Genomic DNA, 27045 nt, shown 5'->3' with positions numbered 1-27045 from the left:
GCAGCCATCTTTGATTTGATGGAAATGCTGAATGACAGGTACTGTGGTGCCATTTTGCCCATTGATGCATGAAGTCCATCATACAGTCCTCATCATTCAGTTTAGAATGAACCTGGCATATAGTAGCTGCCCTTGTTTCAGTATACAAAATGTCACAATTGTTGGTTATATGTCTAACAATAATTTTGCTTACTTCAATTATACAGTTTTTGCTTCCTGCTGGAAGCCTCTTCAATAGTTGTCACTATTGGGCCATGCTAGAATGGACAGACAAACTGTGCTTTCTAATCACAAATGCTATTAACTAACCACTACAACTCACCTTAAATATCACATAACCTTACCCCTAACTTTAACACAGATTTAAGAACAAATAGCCCATATACAGTACTTGCCCATTACTTTTGGCGATATTGCAAAAAAAAAAATTGGCATGGCCTTCTAGCGCGTACTACCCTCTCCTCTTAGAATAGTTTATGTGGTAATTATTGACCTGACAATGAGCTTCATTACCCACTCTCTTTCATGCTGTTTTGCCTGATAATTGTTATTTAATGTGTTCAGATACATTAATTCGTCCAATCATCCCCTCCTCCAATGTCAAAGCGATGAGGAGTAAAGTCATCACTCTCTGGTGATTAATATACGGCTCTTTTGTTATTGAATCCTGTTCTAGTGATTAAACTGGAAGTGAGTGACTCGCCGACCGACCGACCGTTCTTATTAACGGGTCGATTAGCAAAAGCAGCCAAATTGCTAATTACAGTTTTCAAATGTTGTTGGTTACAGAGGTTTGATCCACTTTATCTGTTTCTTTTTTACATTTGAATTAGAAATGCGGGGTGTAATGAAGAATTCTATCAATCAGTGTCAAACACACCACCACCCTAACCATGTTGCATCTGGTGATAAGTAGTCATTTTACCATGACAACATTAGTGCCTATTACTAGGGCTCTCCTCACTGTTTTCATGTGCTTTCAAGAATAGAGATAACCTTACATTTTCAATAACTATTACGGTAATAGCCAGAGGTGTCATGCCCATGAGAAATTCCATCATTTGGTGTTTTGTTGATGGTGTTTGAAAACGCTGTCTCTGGTGCCACTCCAGAATCTCCCATAAGGGTTCAACTGGGTTGAGATCTGGTGACTGAGACTGCCATGGCATATGGCTTTCATCGTTTTCTTGCTCATCAAAACATTCAGTGTCCACTCGTGCCCTGTGGATGGGGGCATTGTCCTCCTATGGGTGCATAGCCATTGTGGCCAAAATAATGGCCTGCCCAGCATTTTTGTACATAACCCTAAGCATGATGGGGTGTTACTTGTTTAATTAACTCAGGAACATATGTGGAAGAACCTACTTTCAATATACTTTGTATCCACCCTTTGCCTTGATGACAGCTTTGCACACTCTTGGCATTCTCTCAACCACCTCCATGAGGTAATCACCTGGAATGCATTTCAATTAACAGGTGTGCCTTGTTAAATGTTAATTTGTGGAATTTCTTTCCTTCTTAATGCGTTTGAGCAAATCAGTTGTGTTGTGACAAGGTAGGGTTGGTGTAAAGCAGATAGCCCTATTTGGTAAAAGACAAAGTCCAGCTCAAATAAGCAAAGTCCATCATTACTTTAAGACATGAAGGTCAGTCAATCTGGAAAATTTCAGTGCAGTCGCAAAAATCATCAAGCGCTATGAAGAAACTGGCTCTCATGAGGACCGCCACAGGAAAGGAAGACCCAGAGTTACCTCTGCTGCAGAGGAGAAGTTCATTAGAGTTACCAGCCTCAGAAATTGCAGCCCAAATAAATGCTTCACAGAGTAACAGACACATCTCAACATCAAGTGTTCAGAAAAGAAGCCGTGAATCAGGCCTTCATGGTCGAACTGCTGCAAAGACACCATTAATAAAAGACATCAATAAGGAGAAGAGACTTGCTTGGGCCAAGAAACACGAGCAATGGACATTAGACCGGTGGAAATCTGTCCTTTGGTCTGATGAGTCCAAATGTGAGCTTTTTAGTTCCAACCGCCGTGTCTTTGTGAGAGTAGGTGAACGGATGATCTCTGCATGTGTGGTCCCACCGTGAAGCAAGGAGAAGGAGGTGTGATGGTGTGGCGGTGCTTTGCTGGTGACACTGTCTGTGATTTATTCCGAATTCACATGCATACTTAACCAGCATGGCTACCACAGCATTCTGCATCTGGTTTGCGCTTAGTGGGACTATCATTTGTTTTTCAACAGGACAATGACCCCAACAAACCTCCAGGCTATGCAAGGGCTATTTGACCAAGAAGGAGAGTGATGGAGTGCTGCATCAGATGACCTGGCCTCCACAATCACCCGACCTTAACCCAATTGAGATAGTTTGGGATGAGTTGGACCGCAGAGTGAAGGAAAAGCAGCCAACAGGTGCTCAGCATATGTGGGAACTCCTTCAAGACTGTTGGAAAAGCATTTCAGGTGACTACCTCGTGAAGCTGGTTGAGAGAATGGCAAGAGTGTGCAAAGCTTTCATCAAGACAAAGGGTGGTTACTTTGAAGAATCTAAAATCGAAAAATATATTTAGATTTGTTTAACACTTTTTTGATTACTACATGATTCCATATGTGTCATGTCATAGTTTTGATATCTTCAGTATTATTCTAAAATGTAGAAAATAGTAAGAAATTAAGAAAAGCCCTTGAATGAGTCAGTGTGTCCAAAATTTTGACTGGTACTGTAGTTGTTTGAAAAAAGCTAAATTCTTCATCTTATGGACGGGGGAATAGCCCCCCTCTGGACCACTCCCCAGCCATCCTCACGTACTTTGTGCCCCCTCAGAAGTTTGGGGTGAATGACACCCCTGGTAATAACTACTTTTGATAGTGATAATCGAGTATGTTCAATATCAAGTACATCTTAATACTTGTATCTACATAGGCTTACCTTTTCAATAACTCACTGTAACACCCACTTCTGATAATCGAGCTGTTACGACATGAATATTTTCAATATCCACATGTAAAATACTTGTTGGGTGCCTATAGTGATGTTGTACGCCCCCTGCTGTAGTCTACTGTATACTGTAGACCCAGAGGATGGAGTACTTTAGTTCCAAGGGGATTACGTCTTTGTAAACTTCATGAGTTGCGCCTCAAACCACTCCTCTCTTATCTACAGCCTCCAGAGCTACTGCGCGTCGTGTACTCTCCCTCTGCTCTATTTACAATAAATGTCATTGGAATTAATTTCACTGTTTTATTTTTGTCATTAGACCCCCCCCCCCCCTCGTTGTCCCGACTGTAATCCTTTCTCCTGTCAAAATGTATGACCGCCGGAATTCAATTTCCTCCTCGTCCTTATAAGTTGGGGAGTACAAAGAGTGATAGGCCTTTATCAGTGTCCTAATTCAGACATCAATGAAGAATGTCACTCTGAGTTTACAATGTTTGATTCTGGTCATTCAGTGAGGTGACAGTACTGCGGTCATAACTCCCCAAGGTTACTATAGCTAACCTTATTGGATAGATATACTGTATCTGAAAAACAATTTGTTTTAAGTGCACTATAATGTATCATAACTAGAGCTAAACCACATGATCATGAAAAACTCATTATCATAACTCATACTGATAACTAAGCCTCTACATTCATAATGGAAACAACTTTATTATTTTCATTTGGTCAGGGACTTGTGTTTCCTACTACACCACTGTGTCTGTGGGTCTAAGTACTGAAGTGGGTCTGTGAGTCCATTAAGTCTATGAGTAAATAGATGTGTGTTGTGTTTTGGCCCAGTAAGGAGATTCATGTGGTAACATCAACCAGCTATTGATCTGGCCTTTTGAGTCATGACCTGGCAACTGTCTCCTGACAACCCATCCAGCCACAGCAACAGCAAATCCCTCAACACCTCTCCTTTCCACTGACTGCTGTTCTTTCTCTCTTTATTTCCTTTTCCCCCTCCACTTTTTTCCATTTTTTTTCGCCTCCGATGCACATTTTTATCTGAGTTGTGCACTTGGCTCTTAAATCTGTTTCTGTCCCTCCTTTGTCTCCGTCTTGGACACCTTTTCCCCCCAATAAATATAATTTGCAGTATGAATAAAAGTCCAAATCTGATAATAAAGTCAAAACAAACGGACAGTGAGTTACTTCTGTGTGACGACAGTTTCAAAAGAATTGGAAGGAGAAATTATGGAATTATATTATATTCTCATATGCCTGAGGACGATGATGTTTGAATAGTCTGACATACTAACTACAGACGGAGAGTAGCCTTACAGTATATGTCAGACTAATGTTGGAGCAATGTTTGAAAAGGTTGATATTACAACGCTACTCAATGTCAATCGTACTGAGTGATGCATATCGTCTTGTTCCAGCGTGATGAACAGCCCTGTCAATGGAAAGTCTTGTTCGCTAAGGAGGGAATGCAAATCTGAATCAATTTAGCAATTCATAGATAATTCGGATGTAGTTCAAGGATATCATTTGGCTTGTGACAAAAACAAGATCTAGCCTAATTTACAGTATGACACAAAATACAGTGGGGTAGCCACCAATTGTGCAAGTTCTCCCACTTAAAAAGATGAGAGAGGCCTGTAATTTTCATCATAGGTACACTTCAACTATGACAGACAAAAGGAGAAAAACAATCCAGAAAATCACATTTTTATTTATTTATTTGCAAATTATGGTAGAAAATAAGTATTTGGTCACCTACAAACAAGCAAGATTTCTGGCTCTCACAGACCTGTAACTTCTTCTTTAAGAGTCTCCTCTGTCCTCCACTCGTTACCTGTATTAATGGCACCTGTTTGAACTCGTTATCAGTATAAAAGACACCTGTCCACGACCTCAAACAGTCACACTCAAAACTCCACTATGGCCAAGACCAACGAGCTGTCAAAGGACACCAGAAACAAAATTGTAGACCTGCACCAGGCTGGGAAGACTGAATCTGCAATAGGTAAGCAGCTTGGTTTGAAGAAATCAACTGTGGGAGCAATTATTAGGAAATGGAAGACATACAAGACCACTGATAGTCTCCCTCGATCTGGGGCTCCACGCAAGTTCTCACCTTGTGGGGTCAAAATGATCACAAGAACGGTGAGCAAAAATCCCAGAACCACACGGGGGGACCTAGTGAATGACCTGCAGAGAGCTGGGACCAAAGTAACAAAGCCTACCATCAGTAACACACTACGCCGCCAGGGACTCAAATACTGCAGTGCCAGACGTGTCCCCCTGCTTAAGCCAGTACATGTCCAGGCCCGTCTGAAGTTTGCTAGAGAGCATTTGGATGATCCAGAAGAAGATTAGAAGAATGTCATATGGTCAGATGAAACCAAAATATAACTTTTTGGTTAAAACTCAACTCGTCGTGTTTGGAGGACAAAGAATACTGAGTTGCATCCAAAGAACACCATACCTACTGTGAAGCATGGGGGTGGAAACATCATGCTTTGGGGCTGTTTTTCTGCAAAGGGACCAGGACGACTGATCCATGTAAAGGAAAGAATGAATGGGGCCATGTATCGTGAGATTTTGAGTGAAAACCTCCTTCCATCAACAAGGGCATTGAAGATGAAACGTGGCTGGGTCTTTCAGAATTTCAATGATCCCAAACACAACACCCGGGCAATGAAGGAGTGACTTAGCCAGTCTCCAGATCTCAACCCCATAGAAAATCTTTGGAGCGAGTTGAAAGTCCGTGTTGCCCAGCAACAGCCCCAAAACATCACTGCTCTAGAGGAGATCTGCATGGAGGAATGGGCCAAAATACCAGCAACAGTGTGTGAAAACCTTGTGAAGACTTACAGAAAACATTTGACCTCTGTCATTGCCAACAAACTTTTGTTATTGACCAAATACTTATTTTCCACCATAATTTGCAAATAAATGCATTAAAAATCCTACAATGTGATTTTCTGGATTTTTTTTTCTAATTTTGTCTGTCATAGTTTAAGTGTACCTATGATGAAAATTACAGGCCTCTCTCATCGTTTTAAGTGGGAGAACTTGCACAATTGGTGGCTGACCAAATACTTTTTTGCCCCATTGTATGTGTTATTAGAGTCAGGTTATTATGTCACAAATGATGTTTAACTATGCTAATACATAATCATAATAATACTTAGTAGTATGTAGTATGCCATGTGGTGTCTTGTCGGACTCAAGAATTACCTCTGTCTGATTTGTATGCAGTTTATTCCCCCTTTCCCACTCTCTCACTCCTTCTCTCACTCCTTCTCTCACTACCTCTCCTTCCCTCCTTCCCTCCTCCTCCCTCTCTCCCTCCCTCCCTCACTCTCCTTCCCTCCTCCTCCCTCTCTCCCTCTCCTTCCCTCCTCCTCCCTCTCACTCCCTCTCCTTCCCTCCTCCTCCCTCTCTCACTCCTTCTCTCACTCCCTCTCCTTCCCTCCTCCTCCCTCTCTCACTCCTTCTCTCACTCCCTCTCCTTCCCTCCTCCTCCCTCTCTCACTCCTTCTCTCACTCCCTCTCCTTCCCTCCTCCTCCCTCTCTCACTCCTTCTCTCACTCCCTCTCCTTCCCTCCTCCTCCCTCTCTCACTCCTTCTCTCACTCCCTCTCCTTCCCTCCTCCTCCCTCTCTCACTCCTTCTCTCACTCCCTCTCCTTCCCTCCTCCTCCCTCTCTCACTCCTTCTCTCACTCCCTCTCCTTCCCTCCTCCTCCCTCTCTCCCTCCCTCTCCTTCCCTCCTTCCCTCCTCCTCCCTCTCTCCCTCCCTCCCTCACTCTCCTTCCCTCCTCCTCCCTCTCTCCCTCTCCTTCCCTCCTCCTCCCTCTCTCCCTCCTTCTCTCCCTCTCCTTCCCTCCTCCTCCCTCTCCTTCCCTTCTCCTCCCTCCCTCTCCTTCCCTCCTCCTCCCTCTCTCCCTCCCTCTCCTTCCCTCCTCCTCCCTTCCTGCTCCCCAGCCTCTGCCTCTGCCTCTGCCTCTGCCTGAGTGAAAAATTGGGTGCATTTCCCTGATAGGCCGTGTGGATGTGGGGAGTGTAAATGGCTAATGAATTACAGATGAACATTGATGCAAATTAATCTTCCTGATGTACCTCCCTGGGTTATATGGCAGCCATTTAAAAGTTTAATCAATACACCAAAGTTGAGAACATGCAGCCGCTGCAGTAAACAGGGAGAAGGAGGAGGGGGAATGGGGAGGCTTGATTCCAGGGCATGCATCATAATGACAGGTATTTATGTTTAATGGACTAAATATTTTTTATTGGAAAAGGACAAATTTAAGTGTGTAAGTTATTCTCTGGGCTTTTCCCTCTGAGGCCTGCTGAGAGTTGGATGCCACCTTCTTTGTTAAGATGCACTGGGCTAATGGGCAGGGTTGAACACAGAATTAAATAAGTTATATTAAGTTATATATTATATTATATTCTTTATTACTCTTTCATCATGATGATCTACTGTAGGTCTTGTATATTGATAGGTAAAATATTTATTTATGAGAATGGTTTCAAGGTTTATTCCATTTCACCTGGCAACTCTGAGGATTATACAGTATAATACTCCCTATTCATAATGGTCAATTCAAAGTCAGCCTCTTATCTCCTTGTCCCTAACAACAACATCAACAGATGGCTTTGATCATAAGTAGATCTGTAGTCTTACCCGGGCTATGCCTGAGATTCCAACACGCGTGTTTGTCAGGAGCTGTCAGTAGTTTGTGGTTTGCTTAGGGCTCAAACCTGACAACACACTAGACTAGCACATGGGAGCTGACCTGTTGATCTGTGGCCCAATTCTCACACACACACACACACACACACACACACACACACACACACACACACACACACACACACACACACACACACACACACACACACACACACACACACACACACACACACACACACACACACACACACACACACACACACACACACACACACACACACACACACAGGTCCTTCTCTCATTTGATTGAATAACTGATATAATCCAGGGTCCACGTTTAATAAGTTCCAGCCACTCTCTCTCTCTCTCTCTCTCTCTCGCTCTCTCTCTCTTTGTGGATATTTATTCTCTGTAGAGTGTGAGGGATACTTATGAGCTAAGCTTTTCACTTCAGAAATACCTCCGTCGGCAAAGGTCCAGACACAGTATTGCTTTACAGGTAGTAAAGTACACCAAGTAATCACCTAGTAAATATGACTTTTATTCTTCTTTTCTCTTTTTCCCTTTTCATAGCGGCTACTTTTTAACGTTCTTCCTTTTAAAACGTTTTTTCATGCTTGCACCTAGCAACTGTTTGTCATAATGGATATACAGATAATCAGATATCTTCTGTACCACCAACACACACCGATCATATTTACATATCCTCATCATTATAATTTGACTAGCTGTCCATTTGTGGCCGTATGTATCAAGTGGCTCAGAGTAAGAGTACTGGTCTAGGATCAGGTTACCCCTGTCCATATAAACATATTTATTGTGACCTGAATGGCAAAGCTAATCTTAAAACGAAGCACTCCTACTCTGAGATGCTTGATTCATACAACCCGTAATGTGTGTTTGTGTGTTTGTGAGACACGGGGGGACAACATATAAAACGCAACATGTAAAGTGTTGGTCCCATGTTTCATGAGCTGTTTCCCTTTTATGGGGAAAAACTCATTCTGATTGGCTGGTCCTGGCTCCCATGTGGCTGGGCCTTAGCCCTCCCAGGCACAGCCGTGCCCCTGCCTAGTCATGTGAAATACATAGATTAGGGCCTAAGGAATGTATTTCATTTGACTGATTTCCTTCTATGAGCTGTAATTCAGTAAAATCTTTGAAATTGTAGCATGTTACGTTTGTATTGTTTTTCAGTATACAGTACATTCGGAAAGTATTGACTTTTTCCTCGTTTTGTTACGTTACAGCCTTATTCTAAAATTGATTAAATGAATACAAATCTCATCAATCTACACATAATACCCCATAATGACAAAGCGAAAAAGGTTTTTAGAAAAGTTTTCAAATGTATTAAAAAAATGTAAAACAGAATGAACTTATTTACCTAAGTATCAAACCCTTTTCTATGAGACTCGTAATTGAGCTCAGGTGCATCCTGTTTCCATTGATCATCCTTGAGATCTTTCTCCAACTTGATTGGAGTCCACTTGTGGTAAATTCAATTGATTGGACATGATTTGGAAGGCACACACCTGTCTATATAAGGTTCCACAGTTGACAGTGCTCAGAGCAAAAACCAAGCCATGAGGTCAAAGGAATTGTCCGTAGAGCTCTGAGACAGGATTGTGTCGAGGCACAGATCTGGGGAAGGGTACCAAAACATTTCTGCAGCATTGAAAGTCCCCAAGAACACAGTGGCCTCCATCATATTTAAATGGAAGAAGTTTGGAACCACCAAGACTCTTCCTAGAGCTGGCCTCCCAGCCAAACTGAGCAATCGGGGGAGAAGGGCCTTGGCCAGGGAGGTGACCAATAACCCGATGGTCACTCTAACAGAGCTCCAGAGTCCCTCTGTGGAGATGGGAGAACCCTCCAGAAGTACAACAATCTCTGCAGCACTCCACCAATCAGGCCTTTATGGTAGAGTGGCCAGACGGAAGCCACTCCTCAATAAAAGGCCGTTTGGAGTTTTCCAAACGGCACCTAAAGGACTCTCAGACCATGAGAAACAAGATCATCTGGTCTGATGAAACCAAGATTGAACACTTTGACCGGAATGACAAGCATCACATCAGGAGGAAACCAGGCATCACTTGGCCAATACCATCCCTACGGTGAAGCATGATGGAGGCAGCATCATGCTGTGGGGATATTTTTCAGCGGCAGGGACTGGGAGACTAGTCAGGATCGAGGCTAAGATGAACGGAACAAAGTACAGAGAGATCCTTGATGAAAACCTGCTCCAGAGCACTCAGGACCTCAGACTGGGGCAAATGTTCACCTTCCAACAGGACAACGACCCTAAGCACACAGCCAAGACAAAGCAGGAGTGACTTTGATCGAACATCGATCATCTCTGGAGAGACCTGAAAATAGCTATGCAGCAACGCTCCCCATCCAACCTGACTGAGCTTGAGAGGATCTGCAGAGAAAAAAGGAGAAACTCCCCAAATACAGGTGTCCCTAGCTTGTAGCTGTAATCATTGTCAAAAGTGCTTCAACAAAGTACTGAGTCTGAATGCTTATGTAAATGTGATATTATTATAATAATTTTGGAAATATAAATTTGACAACATTTCTTAAAACCTGTTTTTTTGCATTATGGGCTATTGTGTGTACATTGATGAGGAAAAACAACAATTTGATCAATTTTAGAATAAGGGCTGTAAACGTAACAAAATGTGGAAAAAGTGAAAGGGTCTGAATACTTTCCGAATGCATTGTATGTCCACATATAGTCTGCCAAAGTAGTGACTCAATCACATGATGTTGTGCTGGCCTGATAAAGGGACAGCGGGAGATGGATAGTGTCCACTATAATAGGCCAGGCTCATACGAGGCCGTGCCCAAGACCCATAACTCATTCTCTCACACAGCCTTATGGATGCCTGCCTCCAGACCCTTTGTCTTCTCCCTTCCATATTATTTCAGCCCTTTGAGATAATACGGAAAGTTTAATTGCATTGTTAATTGATTTTTTCTGCACAGCATTATTACCCCTGATGGATTGTGGCACTGATGAAAACGTTGGTTGGCCGGAGGGATAGCGTGGGAGAGAAAGGGGAAGGGAGAAAAAGAGAGGAGATGGGAGTAGAGGAGAGAAAAAGAGGAGGGCGGGAGAGGAGAAGAGGAGAGGTAGAGAAAAATAGAGGGGATAGAGAGGAGAGATGTGCCTGGTAGAGAATAGATAACCTTGATGTTAAGAGCTACATCCTTCGGATATGTCTTTCCTTGACATATTGATGGCCCTTGAAGAGAGAGGAGCTGATTGTATGCAGGGAGCAATCATTAAACCCACTCCAGCTCTCCCCCTCCCTCCCTCTCCCTTTGTCTCTCTCTCTCTCTCTCTCGATTCATTTGTTGATTTACGTAGAGGTCTTTGTTGAGCAGTAGGTCTCACTAGCTTATGGCTGTAGTGATTCTTCAATCCCTTTAACTGACTTCCTAAACCTCTCCTTCCTATGTGCAGTTGTAACTTCATTTCAAGGTTTGTTATCTGTTGTGTGTCATAGTGATTTCTGTGTATGCAGTTGTTGGTTGTGTATTACTTGAGTGAATACAATATACTTTACTCCCCTTTAAAGAAGGAGATATTGTAATCCCCTACTATATAGATACTGTAGTCCCCATTTAAAAAATAATATAGATAAGGTACTTCCCTTTAAGAACAGTAGAGATACTATACTTCCCTTTAAGAAGAGTAGAGATACTGTACTACCCTTTAAAAAGAGCAACAAGGTGCAGGGTGTGCGTGACATTCTGTGCAGAACAAAGGCCTGAGTGTTCGTTTGCCAGAGGATCCATGATGGAAACATTAGCTTCCCACGTCACTGATCTAATCTGTCACTTTAATGGGTGTTCACTGTTCTCAGGGATCTCTCTCTCTCTCTTTCTGTGCGTGTGGGCGTGCACGTGCATGCATGTGTGCCTATCTGTGTCAGTCAGTCATGGGACACAGATAGTATATCCATGACACCAGTATCAGCTCATCAAACTGTTCCCACTGGCCTGAGGAGGCCTCATAAGGAATTATGTAAGTCTTTGACTTCTTCCCCTTCTACCTTCTTTCTCTCTCTCACCATCCTCCAATAATATGTTGGAGTCTAGCTGTTGGGGGACTGATGGAGTTAGGGGTGTGTATAGTAGCCTGCTCTTTATCACACTTCACAGCCTGCCAGGTTATACTGAACACATGTGCGCACACACACACACACACACACACACACACACACACACACACACACACACACACACACACACACACACACACACACACACACACACACACACACACACACACACCCTGCAGCCAGTCGTTGGCTAGGAAAGCAGACTCCATCTCTTTGTTTTCTCATCACTCTCTATCTATCTGTCTATCTTCTCTGCCCCCCCCACCACCACCACTGTCTGGCTTCCTCTGGCATGCCCAGATGTCTCTGTTTAAAGCACTGTGGGAGAATCAGTGCTCACAGCCCTCTGATTGGTGCTAGGGAAACTTGGATCAGGGCTTTTGAGCAGTCATCAATTTGTGTACTGTTGACCCACAATTTGTTTGTAACTAATTTATTTGATCCAGCCCTATTCTAAACAAATAATTGTTCTTGTATTTATTTTGTGTATTTCTTCGTGAACTGTCAGTTGTCACTCTACATCTCAGTAGGTAACCTGTGAAGTGCCCTAGCCTCCTTGCTATATCTCTCAAGGGGTCTATGTAGGGTATGTGAAGGGCCCTAACTCCAGACCTTGGGCTGTGTAGGTAACATCTAAAGGTCTGTGTCCTTCAGTAGGTAAGCTGTGAAGGGCCCATCACTCCTCTGATCACAGTGCTATAAGACCATGTGGAGCCCAGTCTCCCACCGTGGCACCTGTATCCCCAGGCAAACTGTCTGAACCGGGCAGGGAGCAGGCAGGCAGGCAGGCATGGGGATTTTATCGGAGGTGACAGCTCCTCACACTTGAGTGTTTGGATCACCTCAAGTAGCTGGGCTATGAGGGGAATGAGAGCCGCTCCACTACAAAGTCCAGATTTAGATTGACTGAGCTTGTCCCCGGGCCTGTGTTCTGCACTGCTCCCCAACCTGACACAACACACACATTCACTACTGCTGGGATGAAGACTGCTGCACTGAACTGACATCAGGGGTTGTGTGTGTATGTGTGTGTGTCTCTGCGTCTGTGTGTGTGCACATGCGTGTGTGCCTGTGTCCATTCAAGTTTGTGTGTGCGTGTGCATGTGTGTGTGTATATATATACTAGTGGGGCTACATTGAAGACAGAGAGTTAGAGAGCGGTGGTGTGTCAGGTTTGGTTAGAATGGCGGTTGGCGTTGGAATATGCTTTGCACTAATATGGCACCAGTATCTCTGTCCCCATCTCTGCTTTCTGTCACTATGTGCCATTCTGGTCCCTGTCTCTCTTCTGCCCTGACAATGTCTCCTCCGATTAAGTGATTGGCTATATCGCTCTGAGCGCCCCTCAACTGTTTCTGACATCCTTACCCTCTCCTTTCTTCTGCTCTCATTTCCTCTCCTCTCATTTCTTCTGCACTCCCCCTTTCTCCTCTCCTTTCCTCCCCTTCCCTCAGAATAGAATACAACTTTATTGTCCATCTGTTACAACCTCCTCTACTAATGCTCTTGATGTCTATTTACGAAGTGTGTTGATATCAGAAGACGTATCTGTCCTTCTGTCAGAGGGTCGTTGACAGCGCTAATGCCACTTGTCCTTGCCGAGCGGTTACACCTAGCTTGCTGTAGCTGCATCTCCGCGCATTCGTCAAGTAGTGCTCTGCTGAGCGCTGTGACATCACAGCTAGGACAGGTTATGGACTGAGTCGACCATTTTGTTTTACAGTGTTACCCTTGGAGGAATAGCAGAGGGTAAATGAATTCCTTTGTTGTAGTTATTTTGTTTTTACAAAGCTACTAACTCGTACCATATTGAATTTGATGAATGAAACCGTTTTCACCTTGTCTTTAGATTAACGGATATATGATAAATAAGAATATAAACGTGTGGATTTTCATTGTAGCTTTTTTGTTGATGCAGACATTGATTGGATCAATGAGCCATACAGTAGGTTCAGCTTTGTTGTTTAGGGCAAGTACAAACATCTCCCATATGTTTCTCTACACATCTTTGGTATAAAATTAAGAATTTAAAGATGATGTCAAGGCCATGGGTCATTTTACTATATGTTAATATTGATTGTGATACATAGCAAATGAATGATACATCAGTAGTCATATGAAAATGCAACACACACACACGTGCATGTGTATGTGTGTATGGGTGGAGTGGAGGCAGGGCGAGGGTTGTGGGCTTGTTACTGTCTAGACATCGCCCTGAGGCCAAATGCTGTTTCCCCCGCTGTTCCTCAACTTGAGAAGGATACTCATCCTCCACACACGCACGCACTCACACACACACACACACACACACACACACACACACACACACACACACACACACACACACACACACACACACACACACACACACACACACACACACACACACACACACACACACACACACACACACACACACACACACACACACACACACACACACACACACACACACACACACACATCACAGATGGGATAAGACAGATAGTGACAGATAATAAAACATTATAATAATCATATCTATCTATAAACAATCTATATACAGTGTGTGCAAATGTAGTAAGATTAGGGAGGTAAGGCAATAAATAGGCCATAGTGGCGAAATAATTACAATTTAGCAATAACACTGGAGTGATAGATGTGCAGATGATGATGTGCAAGTAGAGATCCTGGGATGCAAAAGAGCAAAATAAATAAATAACAATATGAGGTAGTTGGGTGGGCTATTTACAGATAGGCTGTGTACAGGTGAAATTATTGTTAAGTTGCTCTGACAGCTGATGCTTAAAGTTAGTGAGGGAGGTATATGTCTCCAGCTTCAGTGATTTTTGCAAATTGTTCCAGTCATTGGCAGCAGAGAACTGGAAGGAAAGGCGGCCAAATGAGGAGTTGGCTTTGGGGATGACCAGTGAAATATACCTGCTGGAGCGCGTGCTACGGATGGGTGTTGCTTTGGTGACCAGTGAGCTGAGATAAGGCGGGGCTTTACCTAGCATCGACTTATAGATGACCTGGAGCCAGTGGGTTTGGCGATGAATATGAAGAGAGGGCCAGCCAACGAGAGCATACAGTTTGCAGTGGTGGGTAGTATATGGGGCTTTGGTAACAAAACAGATGGCACTGTGATGGACTACATCCAATTGGCTGAGTAGAGTGCTGGAGGCTATTTTGTAAATGACATCGCCGAAGTCGAGGATCGGTAGGATAGTCAGTTTTACGAGGGTATGTTTATCAGCATAAGCGAAGGAGGCTTTGTTTGCGAAATAGGAAGGCAATTCTAGATTTAATTTTGGATTGGAGATGTTTAATATGAGTCTGGGAGGAATAGTGATGCTAGATGGGCGGGCTATATAGAATGGCTATAAACATCAGGTTTAATCCATCCACAGGTAAATCTGAATTGGACCAGCATTTTAATATTCTTCTTCTTCCACTTTCAGGTGTGTTCGCCAAGTGCCATTACGTCTATTATGGAAAGCATTCGGAAGGCAACCGATTCATCCGCAATGACCAACTCTGATGGACCGACAGAGAGACGCAAACACACGCACACAAGCTTCATTATACAAGTCGTTAAATAAAAATTCAAACATCTTCATTAAAATGTCTCTTCCATAATCTATACTGTCACTCTCAGACCCCAGTCCTGGGGCCGTATCTATCAAGCTTCTCAGAGTAGGATTGCTGATCTAGAATCAGTTTTCGATCATGAATGAGATTATGTGGACAGGGGGGACCTGATCCTAGGTCAGCATCCTTCTCTACGCTTTATGAATACGGGCCTTGTAGCGTAGTGGCCTGGTCTCCTCCTCCTCCGCTGAGCTGTGGCTGGCTCTCCTGTCAGCTCCACTCTCCTGCCCCAGAGTGAACATTGACACTCACGTTGACATAATTGCATTCAAGCAGCAGTGCTCCACATAAACACAACCATATACAAAAATGCATGCATGCACGCACACGCACCCACAGAACTGTTCACGCAAGTGCAAGCACTCTCTCTTTCACACCCACCCGCCCACCCAAACAACACACACACACACACACACACCCCGTGGCCACAGTGATGGACAGCTCCAGCCAAGCGGCTGATTTGACAGCCACAGCAGCCATGATGGATCACCCGTCCCCTACCGCCACTCATCAGGGGTCAGAGGTCAAACCTGATGCCTCACTGGGCCTGTGTGAGTGTGCATGTGTGAGGGGGACTGGGGCGTAATGATGTATATTTCAAAATGTAAGCATACAGTAAATTTCACTTTTAGAGTGTCAGTTAGGAGAAATAAATACAACATAAAACGAATAAAGTTTTGAAAACCTTTACAATTCCCACCCCTATGTCCACCTATAGATAAATGATATAAGATAGGTAGATGTTTACACCTGACACATCTCCATCTTCTCGAAATTGGGGCTTGAGAATGTTAACAGAGGGGATTAGAGAGAGGGTGGGGGCAATGCCAGACAGGAGAGGGGGAGGATGTGGGCTAAACTAAAGTATGGGAAAGTTAGGATAACTTTTCTCAAGGAGTCCAACCTTGTGGTTCTGAAGCTGTATTTGAATGGATACAGGGCTTGCCTGCAAGAGTAACAACACTTCACAAATTTTCACTTACCATATGTGTTTAGAGTTATGCTGTTGGCAGATATATTTGACTATGGTCTGTTAATCCGTTTAGTATTCAATTCTTGCATGATAATGTACAATTTGAAGAGATGTTATATTTTCAGAAGCACAATGGAAAGACAATCCAACATTCCAAAACAAAATAAAGAAAGATTAGAGACCAAAGAAACATTCAACCTCTAACACTGTCAAATAGTTTCACTAAATTAGGTTTGCAAAATTCTGGTACCAAAATGTCCAGGTTCTCCAGAAATCCTAGTTGGAGGGTTCCTGCTCATTCCCTCCTGTTTGCGTTGATCTTCCAACCGGGATTTATTGACATTTTGGGGATGGTTACCAGAATTTTGCACCTCTGAATGTTCTACTGAAACTGAGATTAATAAATTCATTTTAATATCATCAATATCATTAGTATGGAATTAATAAATGGTTAGTTCATTGTGATTTATGAATATTACCTCAATGGGGTTATGAAGGATTCAGAAGGCATGTTTTTAACATATTATAGTATCATAGTTAGGAACTATATTCCCACATCTATAAAATGTATGGTCATTTTTCCTGACTATAAACTTCTGACATTTGTGAATCATGTATACTGAACAAAAAGATTAACGCAACATGCAACAATTTTAACGATTTTACCGAGTTACAATTCATATAATGAAATCAGTCAATTCAAATCAATTCATTTTGGCCCTAATCTATGGATTTCACATGACTGGGCAGGGACGCATCCTTGGGTGGGAATAGGTCCACCCACTTGGGAGCCAGGCCCAGCCAATCAGAATGAGTTTTTCCCCACAAAAGGGCTTTATTACAGACAGAAATACTCAGTTTCATCAGCTGTCCAGGTGGCTGGTCTCAGACGATCCCGCAGGTGAAGAAGCCGGATGTGGAGGTCCTGAGCTGGCGTAGTTAGATGTAGTCTGCGGTTGTGAGGCTTGTTGGACGTACCGCCAAATTCTCTAAAATGACGGAAGTGGCTTATGGTAGAGGAATGAACATTAAATTCTCTGGCAACAGCTCTGGTGGACATTTCTGCAGTCAGCATGCCAATTGCACGCTCTCTCAAGACTTGAGACATATGTGGCATTGTGTTGTGTGACAAAACAGCACATTTAGAGTGGCCTTTTATTGTACCCACCACAATGTACACCTGTGTAATGATCATGCTATTTAATCAGCTTCTTGATATGCCACACCTGTCAGGTGGATGGATTATCTTGGCGAAGGAGAAATACTCACTAACAGGGATGTAAACAAATTTGTGCACAACATTTGAGAGAAATAAACTTTTTGTGCATATGGAACATTTCTGCAATCTTTTAATTCAGCTCATGAAACATGGAACCAACAGTTTACATGTGGCATTTATATTTTTTGTTCAGTATATAATATGTCCTATTAAATATACTCACTAGCTATGTTACCATTAACTTGTCCAGTGATTTTTTTGTAGTTGTTGATGTTTACAAAGTTTGCGTAGAAAATAGATTTGACAATTGCCTGCTACGGTGCATTTCTATTTAACAAACAGCTGGACGTAATGACCTCACACCTAAAACAAATTACAGCGTTGTAGGCTGGGCGGTATGCCGCATATACCGTATACTGGGGTTTTTGGAAATAGCCACAGATGGTTTTTCAATAGTGTTGAAACGATTTCTTCTTCAACATTTTTTTAAAATGTGAATATTTGTTGCTACTTTTTAAGTAAATACCTGCAGTCAACTTGTGAAATGCTTTAGGAGATAAAGATCACCTTCTTCATTTCGTCTGTCACATCATTGTTCATTATGAAGCTTACCGGAAGTCCCCAGTTACGTCGTGTTTCTTTACAAGCACACAACGAAAAGACACAGGAGCGACTGTGACTCTCAAGTGATCTAGTTACAGTATGGAATTCCAAACTAAATGTTTGCCAGTCTTATAACTATTAAGTTAACTGTCTAAAATGTGCTAAATGCTCTCTCATTTTGCATTTGGTTTGCTAATTTAGTAGCTAGTTAACTATCTCGCTAGCTAAGTGGTTAGCTTCTTCCAATATCAAGCTTCGCTTGGTAACAGCAGAGAAGGGTTTCAAGAGCTTTGCTGTTTAATATTTGTTTTGTGCATGCAGCTAACTGTAAGTAGACTTTTTCAGTTACTTGTATAAATTTATGAGCTGGAATATCTGTCCTGCAAATACTTTTGGTCAGAGACTGCATAAAATGTTCGCAATGTGCTCATTAGGATTTAGTTAGCATTCTCTATGGGATTTTACATGTACTTGTTAGCATTGCTAACCTTCAGATTACAAATGCTCAGTGGGGTTGCGTGTTGACATCAAATGCCCCGTGTACCTTAAAAATGATTCGGCAATGATAATTTATTCTAAAAACATATTTTCCATCATCATTTGTTGCAATAAAGAAAGTTTGGCAAAATAAAATGTTTCCTATATCTGACGTTACCATTACACATGTAGCAATGATTCTTTTGGCGACATTGCTTTTGTGAAATAAACCTGGAAACCTGCCTAATGTCATCTTATTATCTGCAATTTTGAAATGAGGCAATGCTGTTTTAGATGATCCCAAGTATATTTTGTATTACCCTTTAAAGGTCACTCTACTTTTATTGATTAAAACATTTTACTTGAGCTGTGTTGCTCTGTGTCTACATGGTTATTGGAAATGTCAAATTGCGTCATTCACATATTCCATCAAATTTGACTGAATATAATACATGCTTGTTATTGGTCCAAATCATATTCTAATGTTGAGGTCTGGACAGCCACTTCCCTCCACGTCGTCTCTTTTGTTTTGACATATTCGCCTGCACTTCTACTCAATTACCGTCTCCTTCTCCTGCTCCTCTATTCCTGTCATTACTGTAAGAGGTAACTGTCTTCCACATTAGCCCAAACAGATCAGGGGGATGTGAGAGGGAGCACTTGGAGCTTCAGTCCTGCTTATCAATCTAACAGACAGACAGATGACAGAAAGGTCAAAGATAGCCCCACACTGTATGTTCAGGGTGTGCGTGCGTGTTTGCGTGGATCCGTGTGTGTTCCTGCATACGTCTGTGTGCTACTTCCTCCAACCAGACCATGCATCTGTAACGTTGGGGAGGCCGGTCACTAGTGGCAGCGTTTCAGAATGACAAGGTTTATTTGTGCGTGTTGTGATATGTTCAGAGGAAACCGGCCCTGACAGCTGGTGGAGGCAGGAAGAGGGGAGCCACAACAAGTTTCCCCCGCCCGGCAACACAAAATGTCATCCTTCCCCTGGCTGCTTCTCTCTTCACCCTCCCCGCCCGCGCCAGCCCAACCATCCTGCTGAAAAGAGCAGACATTTAAAACTTTGTGACATGTGTCACAGGCACTGCCATTGAGCCAGTGCTGCTGACGGAGCTGGAATTGACAGGCCGGGAGCCACCGGAGCTGGCTGGAGGACACACCGAGTTTGGTGTGTGTCACTTCCCATCCTCGTCAGAGCACAGAGCACAGCCGCATCCCCAGCACACAAACTACTGCATTATGAGATGGGCAGGGAAGGCGACAGCGTGCAGCAGCGTGTAGACATCTGCCTTACTGACATAAACTTTGTTTGTTTTTGTGTGTGTGTGTGTGTGTGTGTGTGTGTGTGTGTGTGTGTGTGTGTGTGTGTGTGTGTGTGTGTGTGTGTGTGTGTGTGTGTGTGTGTGACATGAGACTGACATGGTGGTACAGCAGACTAATTAAGGTATAAACCACAGAACAACCTGTAGGCGATGCCCTGTGTGTCCCACATCTGCAGTGGATCCTGGGTACCTCCTGGGTGCGTGTGGACTCGGGATGACTCTGGCAGCTGCAGACACTGCCTGGGGATACAGGTGCCAAGTGGGTGACTGGGCTCCACACTACACAACTCACACTGTCTCTTTGCACTGTGTTTAAATGAGTGCTGGGCCTTACACAACCTACTGAGGGATAGAGCCCTTTACATATTACATATTACCTACAGGTGTGTGTGTTAGAGGATGATTGGGAAACCGAAGGACAGGCTCATTTTAATGGCCTGAATAGAAAGGTATCAAACACATGATTTCTTGTTAAACATGGAAGCTTGTAATATGACCTTAACCCTTGAATCCTGAACCTATGATGCACATTGGCCAATGTAAGCTCAAATAACTTGCATTTTCTACCATCTGTGTTGAGCGTGAGTCTTATTATTCAGGAGAGTAAAGTGCTGTGAGCTGTATCGCAGAGACACAGCACCCTTCACCCCTCGTCTCCCCAACAGGCACAGCGCAGACTGACTGGCTGTCACAGGAACTTAGTCCACATCATCTCTAGTCATCAGACAACAGGCCTCAGCCCGCTGAGTGATTGACACAAGCAAATGCAAATTCACAGAGACAGGAAGGAAAAAAATAACAAGAGTGGTGTTGGTGAGTGACAGTTGGCCACTGATAGCACATAAGCTAACAGGGTTGTGGATGGATGGGGCAAGCTTTAGAGCTAGATGTCCTTTAGTCCTTCCTCATCTCGCTCTCTCTATCGCTCTCCATCTCTTGCTCCCCCTCGCTCTTCTCTCTGTCTCTCGCTGTAACCCCCCCTCTCTTTCTCTCTGCACCTGAAGACATCCGTCCATCTGCCAAATCCTCCTTCATCAAGTGCTGTCCAGAGGAGGTGAGAAAAGGCCTTATTTCCGGGCGTCGTTTCAGATGAGTAGCATGTTTCATTGAGGGGAAGGAAGACGATGTAATTAGCTTGTCAGTCTGCTTCAGGCTCAGCTTGCTCTCCCCCTCTATCTTTCTCTCTCTCTCTCTATGCCAAAAAAAGATGGACAGAGTGACACCAGAGCTCACAGCCAGTTGATAATGTGGCAATTAATGTCATAAATAATTCCAATTGCCAATTCCATCAGAATAGACTGTAGGTGCTTTAAACGAGAAGAGTAGTCCCCTTTCATTTCCTCTAATAACCATCATCTTTCCACTTTCATTATGAGCCCTTAATACACGATGATGTGATCTGACCTCGCAATCTGTCAGACATTTTATTTGGGCACAAACCAAGACACAATGACAATGCATGATAACGGATGTGTATTTTGTCATTTTTACCTTAAGCACATCATGAGAACACACTGTATGTAGGGCAATAATAGCGACCATTTCTGAAATGTCATTGACTTGCACTTGTCAATGAGAAATATAGCTGTATTATAAAAGTAATCTAATTTGGTAAGAAAGACTTATGTGAGATAAATCAATGTGAAGTGATATTTGAAAGGTTGCTAAAGCTCAAGGAAGACTGTGAATATTGATCCAGCACTGACATACAGTATCTGTGTGGGAAAATTCTTCCAAAAATCCTTCCTCCGTCTGGATCTTCAGGAATCAGGTCAATCGATCCGGTCAGGTGAGTATAGGCCAGGTTGACAGTATGTACTGTAATACATGCGTCTGCATCGTCCCAGTTTGGTGAATAATATTTACTGAGCATACAGGGTAACACTTTACCTAACTACACATTAATGACTGTAATAACGACACTGTAGTCTTCGACAGGTAATCCAGTTGAGGTGAATATTTTCAGGTGCAATGAGTGGCTATAAGGCCATGTGTTTTTCCTGACCCCCTGACCTGACCAGGTAAAAAGGCCCTAGTTACTGCACATGGGATATTGCTAAGGTTTTTTCTTGCTTGGATCACCCAGCGCTATACTACAGTACTGCAACTGCCTTTTATCTGCAGCATCAGTGACTTGTGTAATCTCATTTGTCTCCCTATGTCAAGCTACTCTAAATGGCCCACATTTGAGTGACACTAAACTCCTTCCTCGGAAATGTATGAGCGAATAAAATGAGCTCAGCACATGTAAAGGCCCTGGTAATGCATTGTAAAACACTGTTAAACACTTCAGATGTATCTTCGGAACCCAGGAAGGTCGCCGCGGCAGTAATATATTGTCTGCGTTATAATGTCTCAAGGTCGTGTCAGTTTTGCCTACTTAATGCATGGATTCCTGTTACTCACACAAACTCTAATCATCCCTGCGGAGCCTTGGGATGAACATTTGACTAAGTAAATCAGCCAAAATCCTGGCATTTCTATTACCTTCTTATGTGCTACTGACAGAGGATATGAATAATACCAAATAAAAACACATGGCTGTAGATCATATTTACAACCGCTCAGAGTGAGTCAGGTGCTCAGAACACTGCAGTCTGTTAGCTGGTATAGTATTTGTCATTCATCCTGTAGTCAGTATACAATAGGGTGTGTGTGTGTGTGTGTGTGTGTGTGTGTGTGTGTGTGTGTGTGTGTGTGTGTGTGTGTGTGTGTGTGTGTGTGTGTGTGTGTGTGTGTGTGTGTGTGTGTGTGTGTGTGTGTGTGTGTGTGTGTGTGTGTGTGTGTGTGTTAGAAGTATGAGCTTGACATTGATGCTTAGCTTCAGTGCTTCCTCTCATCCCACCCATCACTGTAATGATTGTGCTATTTATTGCATGAGAATCATTTTCTTTGAATAAAGAATTTAAATTACTTTTTTAATGTAATTAATGTAGCTATCCCGAGGGGGTACATAGTTACCACACTCATGAATATATGAATGCATGTCAGTGTCAATGGTGACCCTTGTATGGCAACAGTACTGTATGTGTTTTATTCACTTTCAATTCATTGTATTTGATTGAATTTCATTACATTTTTTGTTTTTTACTAATGTTTTTAGTCACCATAAAGTCATATTCTCCTAAATATATCTAATAAAAGTGCTGTAATGGTAGATGTCGGGTTCCTATGGCAAGGGCTAAGTATTTGTTGATGAGCCTTTTGATGAAACAACATCAACAGCATTAAATAAACAACAAACAACAACAGAACATAGTGAGGTATTACTTGAGATTAACAAAAACTGACATTTTCAACATTTATGCTTCATCCGTATCAATAAATTCATAATTACATGATTCTCCTGGCACGGCTAAGAAATGTGTAATGTTCAATTTGGCACATGACAACAAACATGTTTTGCATCTGAACATTCTCCCCCTCTGGCCTTGGTTCTTCTCCACATCGAGAGAAACAAGCCTGAGGTGTCGATTTCACATGCTTGACTTGGACAATCAAACATTTCATAGGAAAATGCTGGAAATATTGGCATTTACTAACATTCTCCAACAGGTCCTGAGGGTAGACTTGTACCTGACAACTAAAAATGAGCTAGAACAAGAAATGCCCTCTGGAGAGAGGGTCTATGTGGATTTTACAAGGAGGCCAATTCTGTATAACAGCTTTATGTACAAGAAAAAACTCTGACTGAGAGTTGAACAAATATATACAAATATTACACTGAAAACAATGAAACAACAATTAGAATACAAAGCTGACTCTCTCTTCTCTGTTCTCATCCTCCTAGATCTATCCGCTGCTTTCAACACAGTGAACCATCAGATCCTCCTCTCAGGGCTGGGTGACGCAGGCTCTACACACTCTAAGATTGCGTCCTGCCTGGCAGGTCCCTCCTACCAGGTGATGTGGAGAGGATCTGAGTCTGCACCACATGCTCTTACTACTGGTGTCCTCCAGGGCTCGGTTCTAGGCCCTATTCTGTTCTCTATACACAGTCACTCGGCACGTCATATCCTCACATGGTCTCTTCGATCATTGCTATGCTGATGACACTGAACTACTTTTCTCCTTACCCCTTTATGACACCCAGGTGGCGACACCTCGACAAGATGGAGCTGCTCTTCCCTTTTTTGAGGATAATACAGTGCCACTGACACGGCATGCTACCAAAGACTGTAGGCTCTCCTTCTCCGTGGCCGACGTGAGTAAAATATATAAACGTCTTAACCCTCGCAAGGCTGCCGGTCCAGACGGCATCCCTAGCCGCATCCTCAGAGCATGCGCAGACCAGCTGGCTGGTGTGTTTACAGACTCGGGGCTCCCGAGTGGTGCACCAGCCTAAGGCACTGTATCTCAGTGCAAGAGGCATAATTACAGTTCCTGGTTTGAATCCAGGCTGTGTCACATCGGCAGTGATTGGGAGTACCATAGGGCGGCACACATTTGGCCCATCGTCGTCCGGTTTTGGCCGGGGTAGGCCGTCATTGTAAATAAGAATTTGTTTTTAACTGACTTGCCTAGTTAAATAAAGGTTCAATTTAAAAAATGAAAATAAATAAACATATTCAATCAATCCCTATCCCAGTCTGCTGTCCCCACATGCTTCAATATGGCCACCATTGTTCCTGTTCCCAAGAAAGCAAAGGTAACTGAACAAAATGACTATCGCCCCGTAGCACTCACTTCTGTCATTATGGAGTGCTTTGAGAGACTCAATGATATCACCTCCACCCTACATGTCACCCTAGACCCACTTCAATTTGCTTACCGCCCCTATAGGTCCACAGACGATGCAATCGCCATCAAATTGTACACTGCCCTATCCCACCTGGACAAGAGGATGACCTATGTATGAATGCTGTTCATTCACTACAGCTCAGCATTCAACACTATGGTACCCTCAAAACTCATCATTAAGCTTAAGACCCTGGGTCTCGACCCCGCCCTGTGCAACTGGGTCCTGGACTTCCTGATGGACCACCCCCAGGTGGTGGTGAAGGTAGGAAACAACATCTCCACTCTGCTGATCCTCAACACTGGGGCCCCACAAGGGTGCGTTCTCAGCCCCCTCCTGTACTCTCTGTTCACCCATGACTGCGTGGTCATGCATGACTCCAACTAAATCATCAAGTTTGCAGACAACACAACAGCGGTAGGCTTGATTACCAACGATAAACGAGACAGCCTACAGGGAGGAGGTGAGGATTCTCTGAGTATGGTGTCAGGAAAATAACCTCTCACTCAATGTCAGCAAAACAAAAGAGATGACTCTGGACTTCAGGAAACAGCAAAGGGAGTACCCCCCTATCAACATCGATGGGACAGCAGTGGAGAAGGTGGAAAGAGCAGGGCTCTCCAGAAGGTGGTGCGGTCTGCAAACGTATCACCGGGAGCAAACTACCTGCCCTCCAGGACACCTACAGCACCCGATGTCAAAGGAAGGCAAAAAAGATCATCAAGGACAATAACCACCCGAGCAACTGCCTGTTCACCCCACTTCCATCCAGAAGGCGAGGTCAGTGCAGGTGCATCAAAGCTGGGACCCAGAGACTGAAAAACAGCTTCTATCTCAAGACCATCAGATTGTTAAACAGCCATCACTAACATAGAGAGGCTGCTGCCTACTTACAGACTTGATATCATTGGCTACTTTAATAAATGGAACACTAGTCACTTTAATAAAGCCACTTTAAGAATGTTTACATTTCTCGCATTACTCATCTCATATGTATATACTGTATACTGTATCCTTCACTCTCTATTCTATCTATTACATCTTCGCCGCCCTGTCACTGCTCATCCATATATTTTTACATTTATATATTCTTATCCCATTCCTTTACTAGATTGTGTGTATTTGGTTTTGTTGTGGAATTGTTGATATTACCTGTTAGATACTGCTGCACTGTCTGTCTGCCTGTAGTGGTGTGGAGTTGGGTTGGGTTGTTGCCGAAACATCTCCATTGTGACTACTAATAATACACCAAAGTAATATTTCATTTGTAAGTGCTGGCCGTCTTTATCTTACAAGCCATGTTAAAAGACATGGAGATCTCTGGAAGAGCTGGGAATGATCCCTTGGGGGATTGTTCACCACAAATGAAATCCTTGAATCATGAACACTCTGAAGGTGAACTGCTCCCTATATGAAATTGTATGCCTGAACTTCATGTATGTTTTGTCCTCCCACTGTGAACAATGAGTGGATGTACAATCTCACATTTTTGATTTATCTTCGACCTGCATGTTTTTTCATGGGGCAATTTAGCTTTTTGTAAATATCTGAAATTAATGCAAAGACGGAGCATTGTGAGAAGACATTACGTATCCTCTCCAGACGGTATTATGTCAAAGGGAAATTGTATTTTCCCAGCTAGATATAATTAATTACTTCTTGCAGAGAGTCAGAGGCGCACATACGGCTCACACATTTTATGTACAAATTGCATTTTCTGTTTCAATAAAGCTTGCCACACAAGATAAATATATTATTATTTGTAGTGTTTTCTTTCCTTCAAACCAAGATACCAGAGACTAATACAGCTTAGAAAAAGAGATTGATTGACCATGAGGTTTGTGTGAGCTGGAAATAATTGTCAGTCTTTGGGACAATCACAGGTACTTTAGCACTTACAGGGTCCTCAAACTCTCTTTTCAGGGGTTTGAAACAATATATTTTGGGGATTTACAAAAAATATTTCTGGGATTCTAAACTCAATTTTCGGAGTTTAAAAATGTATTTTCCGCAGTTGAAAATCATTTTGGGGGTTTGAAACAATTGTGGGTGGTTTAAAACAATTGTGGGTGGTTTGAAACACGATTTGGAAAACTGCATTAAATCGATGTACAGTCGCTAGTGAAAGTCTACACACCCTATGCACTGTTATCACATTTTCGGGCCTTATATCTATAAAGGGATTACATTTTCCTACCAATCTACACACCCATACTCCACGATCATCAGCCTCTAACAGCCTGGTCACACCAGCCACAACCCTGCACAGCATGGCTGACAGGGCCTTTTCACACGATCCCTCCATTCTA

At 43.0% G+C, this 27045-nt stretch overlaps 1 protein-coding gene and 1 long non-coding RNA gene across 2 annotated transcripts in view; both read left to right on the top strand.

The window, feature by feature from the left end:
• Positions 1-19036, top strand: part of lrmda (leucine rich melanocyte differentiation associated) — a 478060-nt gene extending 459024 nt beyond the window's left edge. Inside the window, exon 7 of the mRNA XM_052474864.1 lies at positions 15209-19036. Coding sequence (XP_052330824.1) covers positions 15209-15288 — 80 coding nt within the window. The 3' untranslated portion in view covers positions 15289-19036. The remainder of the gene's footprint in view (positions 1-15208) is intronic.
• Positions 19037-20854: 1818 nt separating this feature from the next.
• LOC118371386 (uncharacterized) lies at positions 20855-26479 on the top strand. The gene is made up of 5 exons (XR_004822987.2): positions 20855-21052; positions 23789-23901; positions 24092-24202; positions 24587-24646; positions 24781-26479. It is a non-coding gene; the product is annotated as an uncharacterized LOC118371386 (long non-coding RNA).
• Positions 26480-27045: the final 566 nt, after the last annotated feature.

The sequence above is a fragment of the Oncorhynchus keta genome, chromosome 2, assembly GCF_023373465.1.
Source record: "Oncorhynchus keta strain PuntledgeMale-10-30-2019 chromosome 2, Oket_V2, whole genome shotgun sequence".
Classification (NCBI taxonomy): Eukaryota; Metazoa; Chordata; class Actinopteri; order Salmoniformes; family Salmonidae; genus Oncorhynchus; species Oncorhynchus keta.
This window is presented reverse-complemented; position numbering and strand designations above follow the sequence as displayed.